Below are 24,970 nucleotides of genomic sequence, written 5' to 3'. Positions count from 1 at the left end.
CTCTGTAGTGATTTTGGAGCCCCCCAAAAGAAAGTCTGACACTGTTTCCACTGTTTCCCCATCTATTTCCCATGAAGTGATGGGACCAGATGCCATGATCTTAGTTTTCTGAATGTTGAGCTTTAAGCCAACTTTTTCACTCTCCTCTTTCACTTTCACTGAGAGGCTTTTTAGTTCCTCTTCACTTTCTGCCATAATTAGGTGCAGTAAAATATACCCTTTTTACTGTTCAGTTCTTTTGAGTTGTTTAAACATCATATTCAATTAGATCTTGTTATCACACTTGCCGGAGGGATGGAAAGCAAAGGTTGTCTAAATTTCAGTTGCATTTTTAAACATTTGTTTTGGAAGGCTGAGATACTTGTAAGCAAGGAAAAGCCAAGAAACATACTCAGGAAATGATCTAAAAGGTAAAGTAGGAAAAAAATTGTTTTTCCACCTGAATGATCTCAGAGGTAGCAAAATGACAGCATCATTTAAGTGTTTATATAATACTCTTTATTCACTGTCCTTACTTTTACCAATCTAATCTTGAAAAGAGTCTTCTATCCCAGTTATCTTGGACTTATCCTGACTTTCTAAATGTCTCTCAAACATGCTTTGTTGTTTCCCATCATCCCTACCCTCTTTCTGTTGTTGTTTAGTCGCTAAGTTGTGTCCCACTCTTTGTGACCCTATGGACTGTAGCCTGCCAGGCTCCTCTGATCATGGGAGTTCCCAGGCAAGAATATTGGAATAGGTTGCCATTTCCTTCTCCAGGGTATCTTCCCGACCCAGGGATTGAACCTGCCCCTCCTGCATTGGCAGGTGGATTCTTTACTACTCAGCCAACAGGGAAGTCTGCCCTCCTTCTATAGGTAAGGCTTATACTAGACATATGCTTCTATGAAGCTTTTCTAGTCAATAGTAATTACATCAGTAACAGATCCTCAATAAGACTGTGTGGATGATTATTTTAAAACAATACAGGAAAAAAATGTTACTTTAGAATTTACAGTTTAGATGACAAAATAAGTTACCGTCTTATTCTGTTTCAGAAATTCATCTTTTACTGTTTAACATTTATTTGAGTGACTCTAAAATAAACTTCTTCAGGTCTGATCTTTCATGAGAGCTATAATCTTGGGCATCCCAGAACACAGTGCCCCGAGACCCCAGTTTCACCTTAAACATTAACAGCTATATTCACCATCACCCATACTTCCTCTAAAATAGTTTCTTTTCCTAGATTTTTGTAGTTCTATCATGTGGCAGTTTTAGGCTTCCAGATATCAAACACTGGAATGCTTTTATTTTCCTCATTATTTATCATCAGTCGGTTAGCAAGTCCTGACATATCTGAATTGTGTTTTGTAATAAGGTAATACTTTGCTATTATCCTTCTCTTTGAATTTTTTCAATGGCATTTATTGCTATCTAACATGCTATATACCATTCTTATTGTTTGCTTCTCCCCACAAGAATGTCCGTTCCATGAGGGCAGACATTTTTGTCTGTTGCTTACTGCCCTGTTCCCAACCCTTGGTATAGTAGTTATTGGATAAATTGAGAAAGTGAGCACTTACTATGTGCCAGGCACTGTGCTCTGCATTTACATGCAGAATCTCATTTAATTTTTGCCACATTGGGTAGGTGTTTTATGTTCTAATTTTAGATAATAAAATCTATAATTTTAAAAAGGTTAGGTGACCTGTCCAAAGTCACACAACTCGATGGTTACACGGTTTGTAGGTAATAGAGACATAGTTTCTCCCCAAACCTTGAAGCCTATCTATATGCCTTTGAATTAGTATTTATACTCCTTAATCTAAATTTCAAGACATTCCATAATACCAAGACCTCGGCCTAACTTAGTTTTTCTCTATCAAAAACCTCCTGATCCAATCAAACGGGTCCACTTTCTGCTCCTGGGAGCTTATAAATTTTCTCCAGATTTTGTTCAGGTAAACTCTCTATAGAAATCTTATCTAGCCTTTGACTCTGTGATTCGGTGCAAGTTCTACCTCTTTAATCATTTCTGAATACATTCCATTCCAGGATACAGTGAGGAATTTCTAATTTGCTACATGATTTTGGGGCTCTCCATCACATGCCATACACATGTGGCAAAAGTTTCAGTAGATGGAAGCCATTATAAGTTTCTTGTATTCCCACCTGGGTCAATATGGCAGTTATCAAGGGTGTGCGATACTTACATACAGTACAGTGTTCATGTGTTTAACTTGGCTCCCAGTCCGATTGAAAACGCCTTAAAAAACCTAACATTTTAGTTGGGAAGGAAGCTCGTACAGATAACAGGGCCTATGAAAAGATGTGTACAGCGGGGGAGTATGAAAACATCCGCTGAGAGGAGCCTCGTAAGAGGGTTCCACTGACAGCACTGGGGTAGCGGGGGTCTCGCGCCAAGCCTAGGTCGGAAAGTCTGAAGCGCTTTCGGCGCGCTGCTGTCCTTCCACATGGCCTCGGGCTCGCTTTTGCGCAGGGCCACGTGCCAATGTTTGTCTAATCGCGCCTCTGGCCCACTACAAACGGTTAATAACCGCCTTGCCCGACCAGGCCCCTACCCTCCATCTTTGTGCGGACGGGAGGGGCGAGGACGCCAGGTGTGGTGGCCCAGCCGAAAGGCGGCGGGTAAATCCAAGACCCTAACCCCAACAGTCAAGTTTTCAAAAAACCCGCGCGTGACGCCCCAGGCCGCATCCGTTGGGAACGGCCCCCAGCGCGTCCCCGCTCACTACCACCCTCGGCGCCCCGCTCCGCCCCGCCCCCGCGGCAAGCCCAGGGCGGGAGGCGGCGTTTGGGTAGCCAGAAAACTCTGCACACGGGGGGCGCCGAGGCCAGCGCGCACTGGGGAGCGCGCCCGTCCAGCAGCTGCCGAAAACGGAAGTGGATGCAGGCGGATGGCTGTGATTGGCTGAACTGACATGTCTCTCAAGGGGCTGGCGCGAACGCCACTGCGGAGCTGGGCGAGGGGATACGGCTAGGGGAGGGGGAAAAATCACTGGGAACAGCCGCGGGGGCTGGGGGCAAATGAATCGCAGAGGTTCGCGAAGGGCAGAGAGAGTCCCTAGTGAGGGCGCACTGGAGATCCTGGGAGTGAAAGCAGAGCGGTAAAGGCTGCAACAGGAGCAGCGCAGGCCGAAGGCTTGAATAGACCGCGGAGGGCGGGGAGTCCGTGACCGAGAGCGGCGCTGCAGCGCGGTAGGCGGGACTAATGAGGTCGAGGCGAGGATTGGTGGACTGCCCTGCGCTGCCGTACGCGGCGGTGACGCACGCCTCGGGGAGGGTGCGCGCGCGTTCAGCGGCCTCTTTGTGTGGTGCACAGATACGGGAGCGGAGGTGGCGGTAGCGGCGGCTTTGGTTGCCTTCCAGTTTCCTCGGCTCGTCCTCTAGCCGGCACCTCTCCCCTTCCCTCCCCCTTCCTCTCTTCCTTTTTCCCTTCCCTTTCCCTTCTTCCCTTTTCCGCCGCTGACCGGCGGGGGCGGCTCCAGCGACGGCTGGGCCCAAGTTGTGAAGAAACCTTAGCCAACCATCACGGCGACGGCGAAACCTCGGAGCTCCCAGGGCGGGGGCAAGGCCCGGGCGGTGGAGATGGAGAATTCCCAACTGTGTAAGCTGTTCATCGGCGGCCTCAACGTGCAGACGAGTGAGTCCGGCCTGCGCGGCCACTTTGAGGCCTTTGGGACCCTGACAGACTGCGTAGTGGTGGTGAACCCCCAGACCAAGCGCTCCCGTTGCTTTGGCTTCGTGACCTACTCCAATGTGGAGGAGGCCGATGCCGCCATGGCCGCCTCGCCTCATGCGGTGGACGGCAACACGGTGGAGCTGAAGCGGGCGGTGTCCCGGGAGGATTCGGCGCGGCCCGGTGCTCACGCCAAGGTGAAGAAGCTCTTTGTCGGGGGCCTTAAGGGAGACGTGGCCGAGGGCGACCTGATCGAGCACTTCTCGCAGTTTGGCACCGTGGAAAAGGCCGAGATTATTGCCGACAAGCAGTCCGGCAAGAAGCGTGGCTTCGGCTTCGTGTATTTTCAGAATCACGACGCGGCAGACAAGGCCGCGGTGGTCAAGTTCCATCCGATCCAGGGCCATCGCGTGGAGGTGAAGAAGGCTGTCCCCAAGGAGGATATCCACTCCGGTGGGGGCGGAGGCGGCTCTCGGTCCTCCCGCGGCGGCCGCGGCGGCCGGGGTCGGGGCGGTGGTCGTGACCAGAACGGCCTGTCTAAGGGCGGCGGCGGCGGTTATAACAGCTACGGTGGTTACGGCGGTGGCGGCGGCGGCTACAACGCCTACGGAGGCGGCGGCGGCGGCGGTTCGTCCTACGGTGGAAGCGACTACGGTAACGGTTTCGGCGGTTTCGGCAGCTACAGCCAGCACCAGTCGTCCTATGGGCCCATGAAGAGCGGCGGCGGCGGCGGCGGAGGAGGCAGCAGCTGGGGAGGTCGCAGCAACAGTGGACCTTACAGAGGTGGCTATGGCGGTGGGGGTGGGTATGGAGGCAGCTCCTTCTAAAAATGTCTTTTTAATGCTTGGGAGTGGCTATAGGGGTAGCTCTTCGCAACCACCCACCTAGGGTCAACTCCTAAGTCCTTTTCACTCCCACCGCTTTCCCCATTTTGCCCTTGGGGGAGCCACTTCTAAGGCTGCTTACCCTTGGGGGTGTTGCCCTATATGCCTGCCACCTCTCTCGTCTCTCCCTCTGAAGATGGACTTGGCTCCACATACACATTTTTGTGTTACAGTCATTGATGGACTCTATTTTTTTATTATTACTTGGACTTTGGTCGTTTTTATACTAGCAAAATGTCTTGTTTTAATTTGTGTTTTTTTGGGGGAGGGGGAGGGAGTGAACTTGCTGATTCTGTAGCAAAACCTGGGCGGGGGTTGGGGGGTTTAGTTTACTTTGTTGTAAGGACTTGATATCTGGCTACAGCATTTTCTATAAAATCTCCTTGGATCCCATGCCCGAAATTTGGAAGCATATGTACAAAAATCATTTTTACGTTTTATTTTTAATAAATCATTGTGTTTGACCGTACATGTCTAACATTTTTTCCTAGGGTCCATTCCGTACCGTTTTAAGGGTAATTTTTCTTGTTAATTCTTAATGTGTATTTAGAGAAACTTTTAAAAGGTCCTGTGAGGTTTTTTTTTTCTTCTTGCTGTTACCCAGGTAGTGATGTGTTGAATTTTATCCCTTACAGGTAAAACATTTGAAGTGGTGGATGTGGCTTTTTAAAATCTTTAAAGTTTTTCCTACATCCATCTCTTGTACTAAGTGATTTGCTTATCATCTTGACATGGGTGGTCACTTCTATGAGAATTTGCTTCAAAATATGTACTGTGTAGTTCTAAAGAAATAGTTTGTGTTAAGCATGTGTTTTCATTCATATAAACTGTTTTAAAAAATTCAGATGGCCTAATTTCATCCCTCTTACTGGTTTGTCTGTAATGAATGGTTACAAATAAGGGTTATATTTTACCCTCAAACTTTAAGTGCATTTTTGTATTTTCAGAGCAGGTTTAAATGTTTTTTTTTTTCCCCTATAGCTGAACTGCTGTCCTCCTGGAAATCCTTCCCCTTACTTTTGTGGCACCATCTACTGGCAGAATGTCAGTATATCTGCAAAACAGTTGGTTTAAAAACTTGTTCAGGACAGTTGCATCAGATTTTAGAAGTTTTGCCATCAAAAATCTGTGCAGACTTTGGTTATACATTTACTTGTAACTAAGATGGGCTTTACAGGAATGTAGTTAATGGTCCATATCACGACTGCCCTTTCTACATGAGGTTTGAAACTGTAAAACTGCTATGCATAGCTTGGGCAGTGGCCCCAAATTGCTATGATAACTAATGAACCAGCTTCGTGTACTGGTATCTTAGGTGCAAGTTGTAAAGCAAAATATCTGTGTATTCTGCTTGGTTAACAAATGTATATTTGTAGCCCTTTCATGCAATAGAATTCAAGTTGTTGTTTATAAAAAGTAAAACAAAACAATGGTATAGGAGAAAATTGCCTTCCTGGATAGACGTATAGAATAGCAACGTTTATGGATATCACAAATAAAGAATTCAATTCTTTACATGATTGAGTGAGAGTATGTATAACCTGGTGGGTGGGTTCAGAATACCTTTTAATCTAGTACCTGCATTTGATTTACTGATACGGTAAAATATTTGGAATTTTGCTTAGTGAAAGTGAAGTCGCTCAGTCGTGTCCGACTCTTTGCGACTCCATGGACTGTAGCCTACCAGGCTCCTCCGTCCATGGGATTTTCCAGGCAAGAGTACTGGAGTGGGTTGCCATTTCCTTAGTCACTTTGACAAAGGGTAGCTGATACTTGGTACTTTTAGTACCTCTACAACAAATGGGATAGATATGTTTGCATATGGAATAAATTAAAAAGATAGTCAAGTTTTGCATTACAAATTGTTTTACAATTTGTTTAAATTTCTGTTTTCACTCTTATTGAAATACATCATACTGCGTTTCTTCACGTGGTAATTTGGTCTAGCTTTTGCAGAGAGTAGGGCTCTAAGATACAGAAAATGATATCTTAAGTTTTTTATTATAATTATTGTGTTTCTGTTTTACTCAGTTTTAGGAGGAAGATCTGTTTCTTCTGGTTCAACTGGAATAGTCACCTTCTGGAGGGTTTTCAGAATTTAATAAGGTTATTGTCATTTTGTATTTCCCATGTAGTGATGTGTGAAAAGTTATGTAAAAGGATTTCCTAATTAGAAAAATGGCTTAGTGTTAATGGTATATCATCGCTTTGTTGTCATGTGTCTACCTTTACAAATATCTTATCTGGATTGGTATTCAGTGAAGGCAGAAATAGAGGTCTTTAGTCTTTCCAGATTTGGCATGTAGGACTTGTTTGTTATGGTTTCACTTTTTTCACCTGTAAGATTTACCTGAACATTATTACTTCAAATATAATCAAGACTTCATGGGAGGAAGTAGTACAGAACCTGGTCAGCATTGAATATAATTTTTGTGCAATGCTTGAATCTAATTTTGAAAGATTAGCAAAATAAATTTTTTTTGTCTTCCTGTTGTGAAGAACTTCTGCATTTACAGTGTTGTAGTAAAATTCAGTGGTAATCATTAGTTGGAAGAGGTTTGAAAGATTGATAGTAATTTCAAGTCTTAAAAAGCTTCCAAACGGTTGACATTCATAGTGGTAACAAATCAGAATGATATACTGATTGCTTCGGTCTGTAGCTTAGTGATTTAGAACAGATTTAATATTTAAATCTTCATAATGAATTTTTGTTTTCAAGTTAGGTTAAAGCATTGAGGATACTTAAGAATTTGCTATTTCTGTTACCTCAGGAATAGAAATGGTAGTGTCAGTTGTTTGATTTGTAGCTTTGTTTATCTTAAGTGTGCTTAATACTCTCAAATTTGAGAATTTGCATTTTAAACTGAATTACCTATGTTTTTGCTGATTAAAAGTGGGCATTTGGATGTTGAGTCAATTTAAGCAAAACTGCATCTAGGTAATGTAAGGATTATTCCCCAAAAGACAGTATTTGCACTTAGAAGAGGGTAAGTCTCTTTCTTCTATTTTAACCAACTTACTGCATCAGTGTTAAGATTTTGGTTACCGGGAATATAATTTCTCTTCCCTGTTTTAGAAGGCTTTTTTTTTTAATTAAGTGGAGCAACAAAGATTGCCTCTAAACCAGGGTAAGATAATGAATGCGTTTTCCTTAGTGTCTTATTGCAGGTTGCTTTGCTGTACCTTTGTCTAATGTTTTCTATTAAAAGTGAATGTTGTAAAAACTTCTTTCCAATAAAAATTCCCTTTCTACCTGTTATTTTAAAAATTATAACATTGCATGTTTGGTCAAATGTTGCCAAGTATCATTTGGCAATGTTACTAGGAAATAGGAAAGAACTGTACTGAATGTTGAGACTGGTGTATTTTTAAAAATGAGAATTAAACGTTTAAATAAATGCTTAGAAACTAAACAAAGAATGGTAAAAACCCTAAAGAGGAAATCCTCTTCTCAAGGACAATCCTTGTTAATAGGTGTATGTTCAGCAAACTCTTTTGTATGTACCTACATTTTAAAAGTAGGATGAAATAGTTCAGCAGTTTATATGATTGGCGTTCTCATATCAGAACAAATAGACCTTCCTCATCCTCTTTAATGCCTGTATAATGTTCTATAGCATGGCCGTTCCATAATGGTTGATGGACATTTCTTGCTATTATGAGTAATGCAGTGATTGTTGGAATGGCAGGTCATGTTCTTGCTTACCACATATACACTTAGTTGATGAGATGGCTTACTCATATTAAATGTGCTGGATAACTAGAACACAGCAGTTCTTTGGTATCATGGGTATTTTTTTTGTTCTCAGTATATATTCAGGGAAAGGTACATGCTCATTGGCAGCCTTGTTAAAGCCTTAGGGTATATTCAACTAAAACATTTTACTGAAAAATTTCAAAGCTAGATAATACATGATAAAACAGTTAATGGCCTATAAAGACCCTCATGTTGCTCCTTCCCTGTTTTCTCCCAGCACTTGGAGATGACGTATGTTAACAGTTTGCCTATTTCTAGGTCTTTTTATTTGCAGGGAGATATATTTATCTTTATTTTAGGAACAAATACTGGGTTGTTTTATATATACATACATACATACATATGTAAGTATTTTAACTTCAGACACCCATATGTGTACATAATCGTTCTGTATCATAAAACTGGTATGCTATAGTATAGATGCACCATGATTTATTGTTTAGTATGTTTCCAAACTATTGCAGGCTTTGTGTTGCCATTTGCAACATACCAAAAAGGATCTGCCCCTGCTCACAAGGTACTCGCAATTTTTGTTTGAGTGGTGGGAATTTCAATAATTGTAATAGATTGTGGGCATTTTCATTAGAGATGAGTATAAGCAATTGTGTCAACTTGGTGGGTCAAGAAAACATTTGGGCTGGTCTTGACATTTAGACTAGATGAGTTGGCAGAGGGCATGCTACTAACATGCCAATACACAGAGCATGATGGATGGGCTTCTTATGTTTTTTCTTATGTTGCTAGGCCACAGAGACTTCAGAGGTACATCATCCATTTTTATTGCTTTGCATTGTTTTATGGCTTAACAGTTTTTGGTAAGTTTTTTGTTTTTTTTTTAACAGTTTCTGCTAAGTTTTAATAGCAAAATCAGCTTAAGGGATATGGGACACATTCAACAACAGAAGTACAAGTCAGGTGATATCTTGAATGGGAAATGATAATCACTGTATGTTAAAAGGTTTCTGTGAAAAGTATAATTCATAGTTTGGAGACCCCCTTTATTAAGCGATAGTTAGCAATATTCTCACTCTTCTATTTTTTTCCTTTAATATATCTTCCCTATATTTTCACTTACTAGCTAGTTTTAAAATATAATTTTGTTAGAAAACGTTTGCACTAAGTAAATCAGTTTCTGACGTATTTGCTATAATTAGAAACTTAATATGTTTTGTAAATTTTGTTTTAAAAATAAAGCTAACAGTTGTATAATTTGGCAGGGGGAGGCAGGGTTAGTTTGAAGAATAAGTGGGCATGAATTACTAGCTTCAAATTAAATTTGAGTTTAGCACATTGTGAATGTTCTTGATGCTTAAATTTAGTCGCTTACTAAGTATAATGTATGGAAGTATATTGTTGGGAAATAGGATTTGTTGCTCATTTTTAAGACAGGCATGCAACTGGTTTGGGAAAATTGGTCTTTGACATTGGAACCTGCTTGTGGGTGAACTTCATATTCTTCCTAAATGAGAAATTAAATGCCATGGGATAAACAAAAAAGGAGATACTAGAAAGCTGCTTTTTAAAAAAGATATATTAGAGAGGCTAAAAGGGCAGATGAATCACTTTTGTACTGACTTATCCCACATACTTATTTATTAATAACACTTTTATTGATAATTTATTAATAAGCTTGCAGTTGGAGCTGAATGATTTGCATCTTCAGAGAGGAAAATGATTAAAGATTTCCTTTTTTAGCTGCGTGCTCTCTTCTCAGGCAGATTTTCTTTGGCTCCTTTAATTGTTTTATCACTGCATATGGTTTGTTTTTTTTAAAAAAAAAAACCCGAAAACATATCTGAAATGGGTTTTGTTCTAAAATTATCTGATGTGAACTTGTACTGTTTTGACAATATGCTTATATCCCAGCATTTTCTGTCAGTTTCATCAGAGATTGATTACCTCTTTGTGCAAAACATCTGGGATCTGGAGATAACTGCAGTGGGACAAACACGGTTCCTGTCTTCAAGTAACTTGCATTCTGTTGGAGATTCTGTTTCTTTTGAAATTATGCATCCTTTTCAGCATTGTGGGATCGTCTCAGATTGTTCACACTCTACAGACAAATTGGAGTTTGTCCCATCATCATTTAGTATATACTCTCTGATTAAAGTGAAGGCTTCACTCTTACACTGGTTTTGTTATTTGGATACCATATGAAAGGTACATTTTTTTTTGATGCTTTTGTTGCTAATGTAATTAGCCTCAGAGTAGGCATCTGACTTAGTATTTCATAGTCCTTAATGGTGGAGAAGGCAATGGCAACCCACTCCAGTACTCTTGCCTGGAAAATCCCATGGGCGGAGGGGCTGGTAGTCTACAGTCCACGGCGAAGAGTCGGAGACGACTGAGCGACTTCACTTTCACTTTTCACTTTCATGCATTGAAGAAGGAAATGGCAACCCACTCCAGTATTCTTGCCTGGAGAATCCCAGGGACAGGGGAGCATGGTGGGCTGTCGTCTATGGGGTCACACAGTTGGACACGACTGATGCGACTTAGCAGCCGCAGCAGCAATAGCAGTTCTTAATGACATAAATTTTGGTATCAAATAGATCAGGTTCTTTTTTTGACCCAGTCACTTTCTTGTTCCATGAGTACATGGTCCTGAACCTGTTTCCTTGTTTTTACAGTCGTGTCTGACTCTTTGTGACCTGATGGACAGTACCCTGCACCAGGGTCCTCTGTCCATGAGTTTTTCTAGGCAAGAATACTGGAGTGGGTTGCCATTTCCTTCTCCAGGGAATCTCCCCAACCCAGGGATTGAACCCAGGTCTCCCACATTGTAGACAGACGCTTGACCATCTGAGCCACCAGGGAAGTCCTTAAAAAGGAGAGACTACTGTTAATATCTGTCTCACAGGATTGTGAACAAATTATACTTTAAACTGAACAAATTATACTTTGAACAAATGAAGTGTAACTATACATGTAAAGGGTATACTATCATTGTTGGTACCTAGAGATGTTAATATTACAACTTCGTTTAAGACATATGAGTGTACCTTTATTTCATCCCCCCTCAACCACAAGGTATTTGTGCAATTAATGAGGTGAATGAATAGCCATCTTTTAAAAAGTACTGACATAAGTCATAGAGCACTCTTAGTAATTGAGATTTGGTTTTTAACCTAGGCTTTGCTCTTGATTTGCTGGGTGAGCTTGGATATGGGAGCCGTTTATTCCTCTACTGCTTCAACTCTAGTAAGAGGTATGAACCATGTTAGCTGTGTTTAAGTATTTCTTATAAGAAAGTTACAAGTAACGTGTTAAGAGTGCCTTCCAGGTAGGAAGAAGGATCAAGAAAAGCATTATGACAGATGTATTTGACTTAAAAAGTTGACTGTATAGAGAAAGTGAGGGGAAAAAGTAAATTTCAGTAGAGGGACAAATAGGCAGAAACATGGGGCACATACAGAGAAGTATGCCTCAGTTCAGTTCATTTCAGTCACTCAGTCGTGTCCGACTCTTTGTGACCCCATGAATCGCAGCACGCCAGGCATCCCTGTCCACCATCTCCTGGAGTTCACTCAAACTCACGTCCATTGACTTGCTGATGCCATCCAGCCATCTCATCCTCTGTCGTCCCCTTTTCCTCCTGCCCCCAATCCCTCCCAGCATCAGAGTCTTTTCCAATGAGTCAACTCTTTGCATGAGGTGGCCAAAGTATTGGAGTTTCAGCTTTAGCATCATTCCTTCCAAAGAAATCCCAGGGCTGATCTTAAGAATGGACTGGTTGGATCTCCTTGCAGTCCAAGGGACTTTGAAGAGTCTTCTCCAACACCACAGTTCAAAAGCATCAATTCTTCAGCTCTCAGCTTTCTTCACAGTCCAACTCTCGCATCCATACATGACCATTGGAAAAACCATAGCCTTGACTAGACGGACCTTTGTTGGCAAAGTAATGTCTGCTTTTCAATATGCTATGTAGGTTGGTCATAACTTTTCTTCCAAGGAGTAAGTGTCTTAATTTCATGGCTGCAATCACCATCTGCAGTGATGTTGGAGCCCCCCAAAATAAAGTCTGACACTGTTTCCCCTGTTTCCCCATCTATTTCCCATGAAGTGATGGGACCAGATGCCATGATATTCGTCTTCTGAATGTTGAGTTTTAAGCCAACATTTTCACTCTCCTCTTTCACTTTCATCAAGAGGCTTTTTAGTTCCTCTTCACTTTCTGCCATAAGAGTGGTGTCATCTGCATATCTGAGGTTATTGATATTTCTCCCGGCAATCTCTATTCCAGCTTGTGCTTCTTCTAGCCCAGCGTTTCTCATGATGTACTCTGCATAGAAGTTAAATAAGCAGGGTGACAATATACAGCCTTGACGTACTCCTTTTCCTATTTGGAACCAGTCTGTTGTTCCATGTCCAGTTCTAACTGTTGCTTCCTGACCTGCATATAGGTTTCTCGAGGCAAGTCAGGTGGTCTGGTATTCCCATCTCTTGAAGAATTTTCCACAGTTTATTGTGATTCACACAAAGGCTTTGGAATAGTCAAAGCAGAAATAGATGTTTTTCTGGAACTCTCCTGACTTTTCGATGATCCAGCGGGTGTTGGCAGTTTGATCTGTGGTTCCTCTGCCTTTTCTAAAACCAGATTGAATGTCTGGAAGTTCACAGTTCATGTATTACTGAAGCCTGGCTTGGAGAATTTTGAGCATTACTTTACTAGTGTGTGAGATGAGTGCAATTGTGCGGTAGTTTGAGCATTGTTTGGCTTTGCCTTTCTTTGGGATTGGAATGAAAACTGACCTTTTCCAATCCTGTGGCCACTGCTGAGTTTTCCAAATTTGCTGGCATATTGAGTGCAGCACTTTCACAGCATCATCTTTCAGGATTTGAAATAGTTCCACTGGTATTCCATCACCTCCACTAGCTTTGTTTGTAGTGATGCTTTCTAAGGCCCACTTGACTTCACATTCCAGGATGTCTGGCTCTAGGTGAGTGATCATACCATCATGATTATCTTGGTCGTGAAGATCTTTTTTGTACAGTTCTGTGTATTATTGCCACCTCTTCTTAATATCTTCTGCTTCTGTTAGGTCCATACCATTTCTGTCCTTTATCGAGCCCATCTTTGCATGAAATGTTCGCTTGGTATCTAATTTTCTTGAAGAGCTCTCTACTCTTGCCCATTCTGTTGTTTTCTGCTATTTCTTTGCATTGATCAATGAGGAAGGCTTTCTTTTCTCTTCTTGCTATTCTTTGGAACTCTGCATTCAGATGTTTATATCTTTCCTTTTCTCCTTTGCTTTTCACTTCTCTTTTCACAGCTATTTGTGAGGCCTCCCCAGACAGCCATTTTGCTTTTTTGCATTTCTTTTCCATGGGGATGGTCTTGATCCCTGTCTCCTGTACAGTGTCATGAACCTCCATCCATAGTTCATCAGGCATTCTGTCTATCAGATCTAGTCCCTTAATTTTATTTCTCACTTCCACTGTATAATCATAAGGGATTTGATTTAGGTCATACCTGAATGGTCTAGTGGTTTTCCCTACTTTCTTCAATGTAAGTCTGAATTTGGCAATAAAGAGCTGATGATCCGAGCCACAGTCAGCTCCTGGTCTTGTTTTTGCTGACTGTATAGAGCTTCTCCATCTTTGGCTGCAAAGAATATAGTCAATATGATTTCAGTGTTGACCATCTGGTGATGTCCATGTGTAAAGTCTTCTCTTGTGGTGTTGGAAGAGGGTGTTTGCTATGACCTGTGCGTTCTCTTGGCAAAATTCTGTTAGCTTCTGCCCTGCTTCATTCCGTATTCCAAGGCCAAATTTGCCTGGTACTCCAGGTGTTTCTTGACTTCCTACTTTTGCATTCCAGTCCCCTATAATGAAAGGACATTGTGTTTGGGTGTTAGTTCTAGAAGGTCTTGTAGGTGTTCATAGAACCGTTCAACTTCAGCTTCTTCAGCGTTACTGGTTGGGGTATAGACTTGGATTATTGTGATATTGAATGGTTTGCCTTGGAAACGAACAGAGATCATTCTGTCATTTGAGATTGCACCTAAGTACTGCATTTCGGACTCTTTTGTTGACCATGATGACTACTCCATTTCTTCTAAGGGATTCCTGCCTGCAGTAGTAGATATAATGGTCATCTGAGTTAAATTGACCCATTCCAGTCCATTTTAGTTCGCTGATTCCTAGAATGTCGACATTCACTATTGCCGTCTCCTGTTTGACCACTTCCAATTTGCCTTGATTCATGGACCTGACATTCCAGGTTCCTATGCAATATTGCTCTTTACAGCATCAGACCTTGCTTCTGTCACCAGTCACATCCACAACTGGGTATTGTTTTTTGCTTTGGCTCCATCCCTTCATTCTTTCTGGAGTTATTTCTCCACTGATCTCCAGTAGCATACTGGGCACCTACTGACCTGGGGAGTTCCTTTTTCACTATCCTATCATTTTGTCTTTTCATACTGTTCATGGGGTTCTCAAGGCAAGAATACTGAAGTGGTTTGCCATTCCCTTCTCCAGTGGACCACATCCTGTCAGACCTCTTCACCATGACCTGCCCGTCTTGGGTGGCCCCACAGGGCATATCTTAGTTTCATTGAGTTAGACAAGGCTGTGGTTGTAGTGTGATTAGATTGACTAGTTTTCTGTGATTATGGTTTCAGTGTGTCTGCCCTCTGTGATTATGGTTTCAGTGTGTCTGCCCTCTGATGCCCTCTTGCCCTTCGTCTTACTTGGGTTTCTCTTACCTTGGATGTGGGGTATCTCTTCATGGCTGCTCCAGCAAAGTGCAGCTGCTGCTCCTTACCTTGGACGAGGGTTATCTCCTCACCGCCGCCCCTCCTGACCTTGAACGTCGTGTAGCTCCTCTAGGCCCTCCTGTGCCCGCGCAGCCACTGCTCCTTGGACGTGGGGTAGCTCCTCCCGGCCGCCACCCCTGGCCTTGGGTGGAGGGAGCTCCTCTCAGCCACCGCCCCTGCCCTTGGACGTAGGGTAGCTCCTCTCGGTTGTTCCTGCACTGTCGCAGCCTGGCGCACTTGGCTGCTGCCCCTGACCTTGGAAGTGGATCTCTCGGCCGCGCTTGTGCGCCGTCGAAGCCGTCCACGCTTGTGAAGTATGCCTCAGTTCAGTCGCTCAGTCGTGTCCGACTCTTTGCGACCCCATGAATCACAGCACGCCAGGCCTCCCTGTCCATCACCAACTCCTGGAGTTCACTCAGACCCACGTCCATCGAGTCAGTGATGCCATCCAGCCATCTCATCCTCTGTCGTCCCCTTCTCCTCCTGCCCCCAATCCCTCCCAGCATCAGAGTCTTTTCCAGTGAGTCAACTCTTCCCATGAGGTGGCCAAAGTACTGGAGTTTCAGCTTTAGCATTCCTTCCAAAGAACACCCAGGACTGATCTCCTTCAGAATGCACTGGTTGGATCTCCCTGCAGTCCAAGGGACTCTCAAGAGTCTTCTCCAACACCACAGTTCAAAAGCATCAATTCTTTGGTGCTCAGCTTTCTTCACAGTCCCAACTCTCACATCCATACATGACCACTGGAAAAACCATAGCCTTGACTAGACAGACCTTTGTTGGCAAAGTAATGTCTCTGCTTTTCAATATGCTGTCTAGGTTGGTCATAACTTCTTCCAAGGAGTAAGCGTCTTTGAATTTCATGGCTGCAGTCACCATCTGCAGTGATCTTTGGAGCCCCAAAAAATAGTCTGACACTGTTTCCACTCTTTCACCTTCATCAAGAGGCTTTTTAGTTCACTTTCTGCCATAAGGGTGGTGTCATCTGCATATCTGAGGTTATTGATATTTCTCCTGGCAATCTTGATTCCAGCTTGTGCTTCTTCCAGCCCAGCATTTCTCATATGCCTACTGTGTGCTAAATATTGTATAAAGTACATTTGCAAATGTTCTCACTGGATCCATTTCAGTAACCCTCTGCTTCACAGTAAGGTAGCTGAAGCTCGTCTCAGAAAGGTTAAACTTTGCCAAGGCCACCCAGTGGGTGAAATGATTGAACTGGGAGTTGAATCCAAGCCTTACTGATTTTAATGGCCATATTCTGCATGAAACTTCCAGATACAAGTGGATAACTGTGTGAATCACAATAAACTGTGGAAAATCCTGAAAGAGATGGGAATACCAGACCACCTGACCTGCCTCTTGAGAAATTTGTATGCAGGTCAGGAAGCAACAGTTAGAACTGGACATGGAACAGCAGACTGGTTCCAAATAGGAAAAGGAGTACGTCAAGGCTGTATATTGTCACCCTGCTTATTTAACTTCTATGCAGAGTACATCATGAGAAATGCTGGGCTGGAAGAAGCACGAGCTGGAATCGAGATTGCCGGGAGAAATATCAATAACCTCAGATATGCAGATGATACCACTCTTATGGCAGAAAGTGAAGAGGAACTAAAAAGCCTCTTGATGAAAGTGAAAGAGGAGAATGAAAATGTTGGCTTAAAACTCAACATTCAGAAGACGAATATCATGGCATCTGGTCCCATCACTTCATGGGAGATAGATGAGGCAACAGTGGAAACAGTGTCAGACTTTTTTTGGGGGGTCTCCAAAATCACTGCAGATGGTGACTGCAGCCATGAAATTAAAAGATGCTTACTCCTTGGAAGAAAAGTTACGACCAACCTAGATAGCATATTGAAAAGCAGAGACATTACTTTGCCAACAAAGGTCTGTCTAGTCAAGGCTATGGTTTTTCCAGTGGTCATGTATGGATGCAAGAGTTGGACTGTGAAGGAAGCTGAGCACCGAAGAATTGATGCTTTTGAACTGTGGTGTTGAAGAGTCTTGAGAGTCCCTTGGACTGCAGGGAGATCCAACCAGTGCATTCTGAAGGAGATCAGTCCTGGGTGTTCTTTGGAAGGAATGATGCTAAAGCTGAAACTCCAGTACTTTGGCCATCTCATGAGAAGAGTTGACTCATTGGAAAAGACTCTGATGCTGGGAGGGATTGGGGGCAGGAGGAGAAGGGGACGACAGAGGATGAGATGACTGGATGGCATCACTGACTCGATGGACGTGGGTCTGAGTGAACTCCAGGAGTTGGTGATGGACAGGGAGGCCTGGCGTGCTGCGATTCATGGGGTCGCAAAGAATCGGACACGACTGAACAACTGAACTGAACTGAACTGAATTTATATTAAGGGTAAAGGAGAGTTGTGGGAAATTGGGAGAAGTTGGGACCATATTAGTGTTTATCTGGCAGCCAGTGAAAATTACTAATAAAAGTTTTTGAGAAACAATAGTGGTAGCCAGACTGTAATTTAGAAAGACTAATTAGTAGCACTGAGTGAAATAGATGGCATTTGAGTGGTAAGGCTGCTATTGACAGCTTATGTTAACCATGAGAGCATGAGCAAAGAAGGAGCACTGGCAATAGATGCAAATGGAATATAAGGGAAGTTGTAAAAGTTTAATTAGCAAATGATTGGATATGGCAGGGAGAAATAAAGAAGAGTGAGTAGTTCAGTCAGAATTACTGTGGTAAGTAGGAGGGTGGTGATGTCACCAGAAATGGAACGAGAAGATTTAGAAGGAAGGTTTGAACAGACTGAGTTGAAGATGCTGGTAAGTGCATTGAAATGTTATGTCTTTTGTAGATAGCTTTACAAAATGGTTATGGGATATTCTCTTTTTGCCCTTTCTGATCCACTCTATACCTTTCTGTTCCTTGCTCTGTGTTGTCAGAAATTTGATTGTTAAAGAACTATACTCTCTTCTATGGCTTCATGTTGGGTTTGACAGTGGGAGAAACCAGCAGGAAGTCTAGAAGAGTGAGAGAAAAGTGAGGTTAAGATATTTGTTCCCCTGTCTCCAAAGTATACATATTGAGCAAATAGTTTATCAAGGCCTCTTATCAAGCTTTGCTCCAGTGGCCAGCTATAGGTCTTCTCTGGTAACCACTCCCTCCTACTGCTACTTCAGGCTTCCTTTTTCTAGCCCCAAGATGGTTTACCAGACCTTGTTGGTTTTCCCTTAACTGTGCCCACATCCTCGTAAATAGTTCCTTTTATTAAAACTCCAGTAACCCTGTTTGAATGTGCCATCTGCTGTCATCTCTTCAGTGAAAAAAAAATCCCACATTTTCTAATGACTTGGTCTCCCAGAAACCAACAAACTTGGAGAAGATCTAGCTGTTTACCCTCCTCACCTGTCAATGAGTTTTTCCACATTGATATTCAGTATCTTCCTGTTTCCTCCTGTGTCAGGTTAAATGTTTGACTCTTCTATTTCGTGATTCAGCTGGAAATGCAGCAAAGAAGAAACAAAAATCCTTGCCCTCAGTAGAGCTTATGTTTTAGTAGGGGGAGACAGATAATGAAGCATAATAAGTTGTATGGTATTTAGAAAATAATGTGTGGATAGAACAGGGTCAGGAGCCAGCAGTGCTGCAGGGCAGGATATTTGTGAAGATAGTGCAATTTAAAATGGGGTGATGGCCTTCCCTAGTGGCTCAGTGTTAGAGAATCCACCTGCCAATGCAGGAGACACGGGTTCGATTGCTGATCCAGGAAGATCCTAGATGCCACGGAGCAACTAAACCCGTGTGTCACAACTATTGAGCCTGTGCTTCAGAGGCTGGGAGCCACAACTACTGAAGCCCCCATGCCCTAGAGCCTGTGCTCTGTAACAAGAGAAGCCACTGTAATGAGAAGCCCGTGCACTGCAACTAGAGAAAAGCCCATGCAGCAATGAAGAACTAGCACAGCCATAAATAAAATGCGGTTAATGGGGTAGTATGAGTAGGTCTTTGAGAAGTATTTAAACAGAAGCTTGAAGGAAATGTGGGACTAAGCAGTGCAGATGTTTAGGGGAAAAGCATTCCAGGTAGAGGCTTAGGAAGAGCAAAAGCCCTGAGGCAGGATTGTACCTGGACTTTGAGGAAGAGCAAGTTGGTCAAAGTGGCTGAAGTTGAGTAAAGAACAAAGGAGTAGCTGATGATGTCAGAAAGGGACTAGCTCATAGTAGGGCTTTGTAAAGTATTGTAAGGATTTTGGCTTTTACAGCATGATTGGTCAACTATTTCAGGGTTTTGAGCAGAGGAATATGCTCTACTTGAATTTTTAAAAAAGATTCTCTGATTTTCTCAGGACATAATTCTTTTAGTTGATGTGGTTGGTTTTGGTGAGGCTTTATGAGAAAAGCAATCAGAACAACTTGGATTAAGGTATTAAAAGACCTGCAGTCTCCTAATTCTGTTACAGGCATCTGCATTTTTGAGGGAGAGATTATTCTCTGGCCAAAATGAATCTTTGATTATGATGTGCTGTCTTTAGAAGGGACTACTTGCAAGGTACTTGCAAGGTTGGCCCTTGTCTGGGCACTTGGATTTAGGTAGTGTTCCTACCATTCCCTAACTGGTAAAGGTGGTCTAGACTGTGCAAGCAATAGGATTTAGGCTAAATAACCTTTCTTCTGGGACTCTGGAATTTGGATATGTGCTAAGCAGTGGGTACCTATAAAACCTGGAGTACTTAGTCCTTGGGCAGAAACATCACTCACAAGTATAGTCTTTGTGACCCTTCATGGTAGGGAGAGAGCATAAACAGGCCTGCACTTGGGCTCCTCCAGACTCTTGTGTCTTTTCTCCAAATGATTCCACTGTGTATCTTCATTATGTGTCTGTAGTAAACTTTATTTGTGAGTACAAGACTTAGCAGTGCTGAGTTTTGTGAGTTCTTTTAGCTCATCTCTGAACCTAGCATTGGTCTTGGGAACCACTGGAAACAGCTAACATTAAAAATTTTTTTTTCTAAATTTAATATATATATATTTAGTATAACTAAGTGGAAAACATCACGTTGTGGACAGAAGGTGCAGTTTTGGAAAACCTGTCACATAGATCAGTCAGCTCTGTGTCTAGTGAAGAGCTCTTCTGAGCAGTTTCTGCTTTGTTAATTTCACTTCTTCCAAAAGCTCTAGGTCTTTTCATTATTGCAGCTTCTAGTAGCTCAGCTGGTAAAGAATCCACCTGCAATGCAGGAGATCCTGATTCGATTCCTGGGTTGGGAAGATCCATCCCCTGGAGAAGGGATAGGCTACTCACTCTAGCAATATTCTTGGGCTTCTCTGGTGACTCAGATGGTAAAGAATCCGCCTGCAGTGCGGGAGACCTGGGTTCAATCCCTGGGTTGGGAAGATCCCCTAGAGGAAAAGGCATGGCAACCCACTCCATTATTCTTGCCTGGAGAATCCCCATGGACAGAGGAGCCTGGTGGCTATAGTCCATGGGGTTGCAGAGAGTCAGACACAACTGAGTGACTAAGCACAGCACAGCAATTTTGAACATGTGGAGACTCACTGCCATCATGTAAATCTGTTGTAAGCAAGTTTAGAAAAAGGACAGCCTCATAAAGATCTTTAAAATAATCTAAGTGAAGGCAGTTGTTGACATAGGTGCCTGTTGACAGAGATGCCATGAATAATACCTTAGGGAGAAAGGAAGTATAGCTACTAGAAGCAACAGCATTTGACAACAGGTGTAGGTACGTCAGTATGTTAGAAGGATCGTGCTTTGCTTGTATACACTGCAACGAGATGTGTAGCAAGCTGGTCTGATTGAACTACTCTGTATTACTCCCCTTGGAAGGAAGTTGTTCTGTTCTGATCGTATAGTAAGACTTTGGTTCACAGGATATGAAACTTCAGTCACAGAAGGGAGATTGTGGCAAAATTACTCATTTGACATACCTCTTCTGATTATCTGTTGCTGACTTCAGAGTCACAACCAGTTCCTTTGAGTCTCTGGATTCATGTATCCATGATCGTGAAAGCTTTTATTTTCATTTGGTGGAACTATTTGCTTCCCTCCAGTTGAGTTTAATCACAGTTTTGTACTTTTATAACTGAAATTGCAGACAGTAACTCCCCGTTAGGTTGGAAAAAATGATGAGTGAGGAGGATAAATATGGATTTATTTAGTAGGAACCATTAATGTATCCATCCCTTGGCTCTAGGACTACAATACTAGGAATTTAACATAAGAGAACAATTCAATGAAACAAGTTATTGCACAAAGATGGTGATGAGAACATTTATAGCAAGAGACTGGAGGCTATAAATGTGAAATGTTAGGGAAATGTTTACTAAATTGTGCTCTATGAAAATGTGAAATATTAAAAATACATCATCCATCAAAAAGTGAATGGATAAATGTAATGTGGTATATACACACAATGAAATATTTATTCAGTCATAAAAATGAATGAAATTCTGATCCATGCTAATACATGGATGGACCTCACAAACATTACGCTCAGTGAAATAAGCCAGACACAGAAGGGTATGTATTATTTTTTTGCATGTATATGAGGGATCTAGAATAGGCAAATTCATAGAGGCAGAATGTAAGATAGAGGTTACCTGGGGTTTGAGGAAGGAGGGAATGGAAAATATTGTTCGCTGGGTACAGAGTTTCTCTGGAGATAATGAAGTTCTGCAGATGGGTAGTAGTGACTGTCGCATAACACTGTGAATGTACTTAATGCCACTGAATTGTGCCATTAAAAGTGGTTGATGTGGTAAATTTTATGTATATTGTCACAATAAAAGTTACAATTGAATATGCAATAATGATATGTATTTAGTGTAATATGAGTATGTAACTATATTAAAGTAGTTGAGTTTAAACAATTGAACCTTTTAAATTTTAAAAAATTTTAAGTGAAATCATGAGAAATTGAAATTATCTAGTTGCAACTATTTACAATTATAAATAGTCTTTTTTTAATACAAATTTTAAAAACTCATTTATTTTTGGCCAGGTCTTGGTTGCTGCGTGTTGGCTTTCTCTAGTTGTGACAGGCGGGAACTATTCTCTAGTTGTGGTGCAAGGGCTTCTCATTGTGGTGGCTTCTCTTGCGGAGCACATGTGTGTGCTCTTGTTGCCCGGACTTCATTAGTTGTGGCTTGAGGGCTGGAGGGTGCTGTCTCAGTAGTTGTGGTACACGGGTTTAGTTGCCCAGCAGCATGTGGAATCTGTGAAAAAATCGTCAGTGGGAATTAATTCTCTTTCTTGTGTAGAATGTTCTGTGAAGGAAGCAGATTTTTGGCCCTTTTCTAAACCATTGGTATAGTCATTAGATTTCACTTTTCTTACAAAGAGATGCACAGATTTACCAGCAGAGGGCGTAAGTTGCAGGTTGATGCTTAAAAGATGGGATTCTTAGGGGGAACCTGGAAAGACAAGTGTTTGCAATGTGCAAGCCTGTGTGAAACACTCTGCTTGCTGCTGTAGTTGGTCTGGCTTTTCTTTGACTCACTGGGGTCCAGTGGTGTGTTTCCAGCTTTCCCCAAGAGCATTCTTTGGCTTGGTGTGGTTAGCTAAGGGACCAGAGGAATGGGTAAGGACTTAATAAGAGTAGGTATTGGGAGCCTTGGATGTTAGTATCTTTTGGGGTTCAGATGCTGTTGCTCCATTTCTTCAGGTGAGGTGGAGAGAGCATGAGGCCAGGCATCTGATCATCCATACCTTGCTTGGCCACCAGCTCACTGAGTGATCTTGAGCCAGTTGCTTTCTGTCAGTCTCAGTTGGCTTATCTATAAAATGGAGGTAGTAAGATAGGGATAGTGTCCCCAAGCACAGTAGTTAATAGTGGTCTCTGAAGTCAGGCAGATTGGGTCTCAGATATCTGGGGTTGTGATCAAGTCATTTAAGTCTCAGAACCTCAGTTTCCTCATATTTATTTGTTTATTGATGTTCCATGTTTCAGTCAAGCTTGTGTTTACTGCAGTACTTTTTTTAAAAATTTATTTTTGGCTGTTCTGGGTCTTCACTGCTGCATGCAGGCTTTTTCTAGTTGTGGTTAGAAGGGCTGCTCTCTAGGTATAGTGCACAGATTTCTCCTTGCAGTGGCTTCTCTTGTGGCAGAGCACGGGCTCTATAGTGTGTGGGCTTCAGTACTTGTGGCGCTCAGCCTAAGCAGTTAATGGCACATGGGCTTAGTTGCCCCTGGCATGTGGAAATCTTCCTGCACCCAGAATTGAACCTGTGTCCCCTACATTGGCAGGCGGATTCTTAACCACTGTGCCACCAGGGAAGTCCTGCTGCACTACTTCTGAAGAGACATAGTTTTTTCTTTTTACCTTTTGTCCCCGTTAACCCATTTCTTCTTCCCATAACCCCCTGCCTCTGGCAACCACTAATATGTTTTCTGTATGAGATTTTTTTAAAATAATTTTTTAAAGAGTCCAGATATAAGACAGATTGTACAGTGTTTGTTTTTCTCTAACTTATAACACTTAGCATAATGCCTATGATATCCCTCCCTGTTGTTGCAAATGGAAGCATTTTAATGTTCTTCGTGGTTATATAATACTGTTATCTGTGTGTGTGTGTGTATCTTCTTTATCTATTCATCCATCAATGGACACAAGTTGTTTCCATACCTTGGCTGTTGTAAATAATGCTACAGTGAACAATGGGGTACATACATCTTTTTGAGTTAGTGTTTTCATTTTCCTCAGATACATGCCCGGAAGTGGAATTACTGTATCATATGGTAGTTGAATTTTCAAGTTTTTGAGAAACCTCAGTACTGTTTTCCACAGTGGCTACCCCAGTTTAAATTCCCACCAGCAGTGTACAAGGGTTCCCCTTTTTCCACCTTCTTGCCAACATTTGTTGTTTCTTGTCTTTTTGATATAGCCTTTCTGACGTATCTCACTGTGGTTTTGATTTGCATTTCCATAATGATCCATGGTTTCCATGATATTGAACGTCTTTTCATATGCCTGTTGGTACCCGTATGTTTTTATTTGGAAAAATGTCTATATTCATATGTACTGCCCATTTTTAAATCAGATTTTTTTGCTATTGAGTTATGTGAATTCTTCATGTATTTTTCATATTAACCTCTTATCAGATATATGATTTTGAATCTTTTCTCCCATTTCATAAGTTGCCATTTCATTTTAGGTTGTTTCCTTTGCTTTGCAGAAGCTTTTTAGTTTGATGCCATCTCACTTGTTTATTTTTGCTTTTGTTACCTTTGCGTTTTCCCCAGCATGTATTTTTGGTTCCTTTGTTGTAAATTAATTGACCATTTATGTGTGAGTTTATTTCTGGGCTCTGTGTTCTATTCCATTATCTGCCAGAATCATACTGTTTCAGTTGATAACATCTGATCATGTGCTGTGCTGTGCTTAGTTGCTTCAGTTGCATCCCACTCTTTGCGACCCCATTGACTGTAGCCTGCCAGGCTCCTCTGTCCATGGAATTCTCCAGGCAGGAATACTGGAGTGGGTTGCCATGCCCTCTTCCAGGGGATCTTCCCAACCCAGGGACTGCACCCAGGTCTCCTGCGTTGCAGGTGGATTTTTTACCCTCTGAGCCACCAGGGATAGCTAATCATACTGTTTTAATTGATATCGCTTTGTAATAAAGTTTGAAATCAAGGCGTATGATGATGCAGCTTTGTTCTTATCTCTCAAGATGGCTTTGGATATTTTTTTTTTTTAGTTCCATACACATTTTAGGATTATTCTATTTCTGTGAAAATGCCATTGAAATTTTGATAGAGTTTATAAAATCTGTGGATTGTTTTGAGTAGTATGAACATTTTAACAATATTGATTCTTCCAGTCCATGAGGATGGAATATGTTTCCATTCATTTGTATCTTCTCCAGTTTCTTTCATTAATGTAGTTTTCAATATATAGGTCT

At 42.1% G+C, this 24,970-nt stretch overlaps 2 protein-coding genes across 2 annotated transcripts in view; both read left to right on the top strand.

Annotated features, from left to right (window-relative positions):
• The first annotated feature begins 3,270 nt into the window (after positions 1-3,270).
• HNRNPA0 (heterogeneous nuclear ribonucleoprotein A0) lies at positions 3,271-6,081 on the top strand. Its single transcript, XM_019964964.2, has one exon. It carries the CDS (start codon positions 3,592-3,594, stop codon positions 4,507-4,509), a length of 918 nt encoding a protein of 305 aa, XP_019820523.2. The 5' UTR covers positions 3,271-3,591; the 3' UTR covers positions 4,510-6,081.
• Positions 6,082-6,592: 511 nt separating this feature from the next.
• The window catches only part of KLHL3 (kelch like family member 3), a 149,981-nt gene continuing 131,603 nt past the window's right edge, over positions 6,593-24,970 (top strand). Inside the window, exon 1 of the mRNA XM_070793635.1 lies at positions 6,593-6,672. The gene's annotated coding sequence lies outside the window, so the exon portion shown is untranslated. The remainder of the gene's footprint in view (positions 6,673-24,970) is intronic.

This window comes from Bos indicus, chromosome 7 (assembly GCF_029378745.1).
Source record: "Bos indicus isolate NIAB-ARS_2022 breed Sahiwal x Tharparkar chromosome 7, NIAB-ARS_B.indTharparkar_mat_pri_1.0, whole genome shotgun sequence".
In the NCBI taxonomy this organism is placed as follows: domain Eukaryota; kingdom Metazoa; phylum Chordata; class Mammalia; order Artiodactyla; family Bovidae; genus Bos; species Bos indicus.
Note: the sequence above shows the minus strand (reverse complement) of the source record. Positions and strands in the feature narration are given on the sequence as shown.

Coding starts and splice junctions, on each gene's coding strand:
- HNRNPA0 (XM_019964964.2), top strand. CDS start 3,592: ATGGAGAATTCCCAACTGTGTAAGCTGTTCATCGGCGGCCTCAACGTG.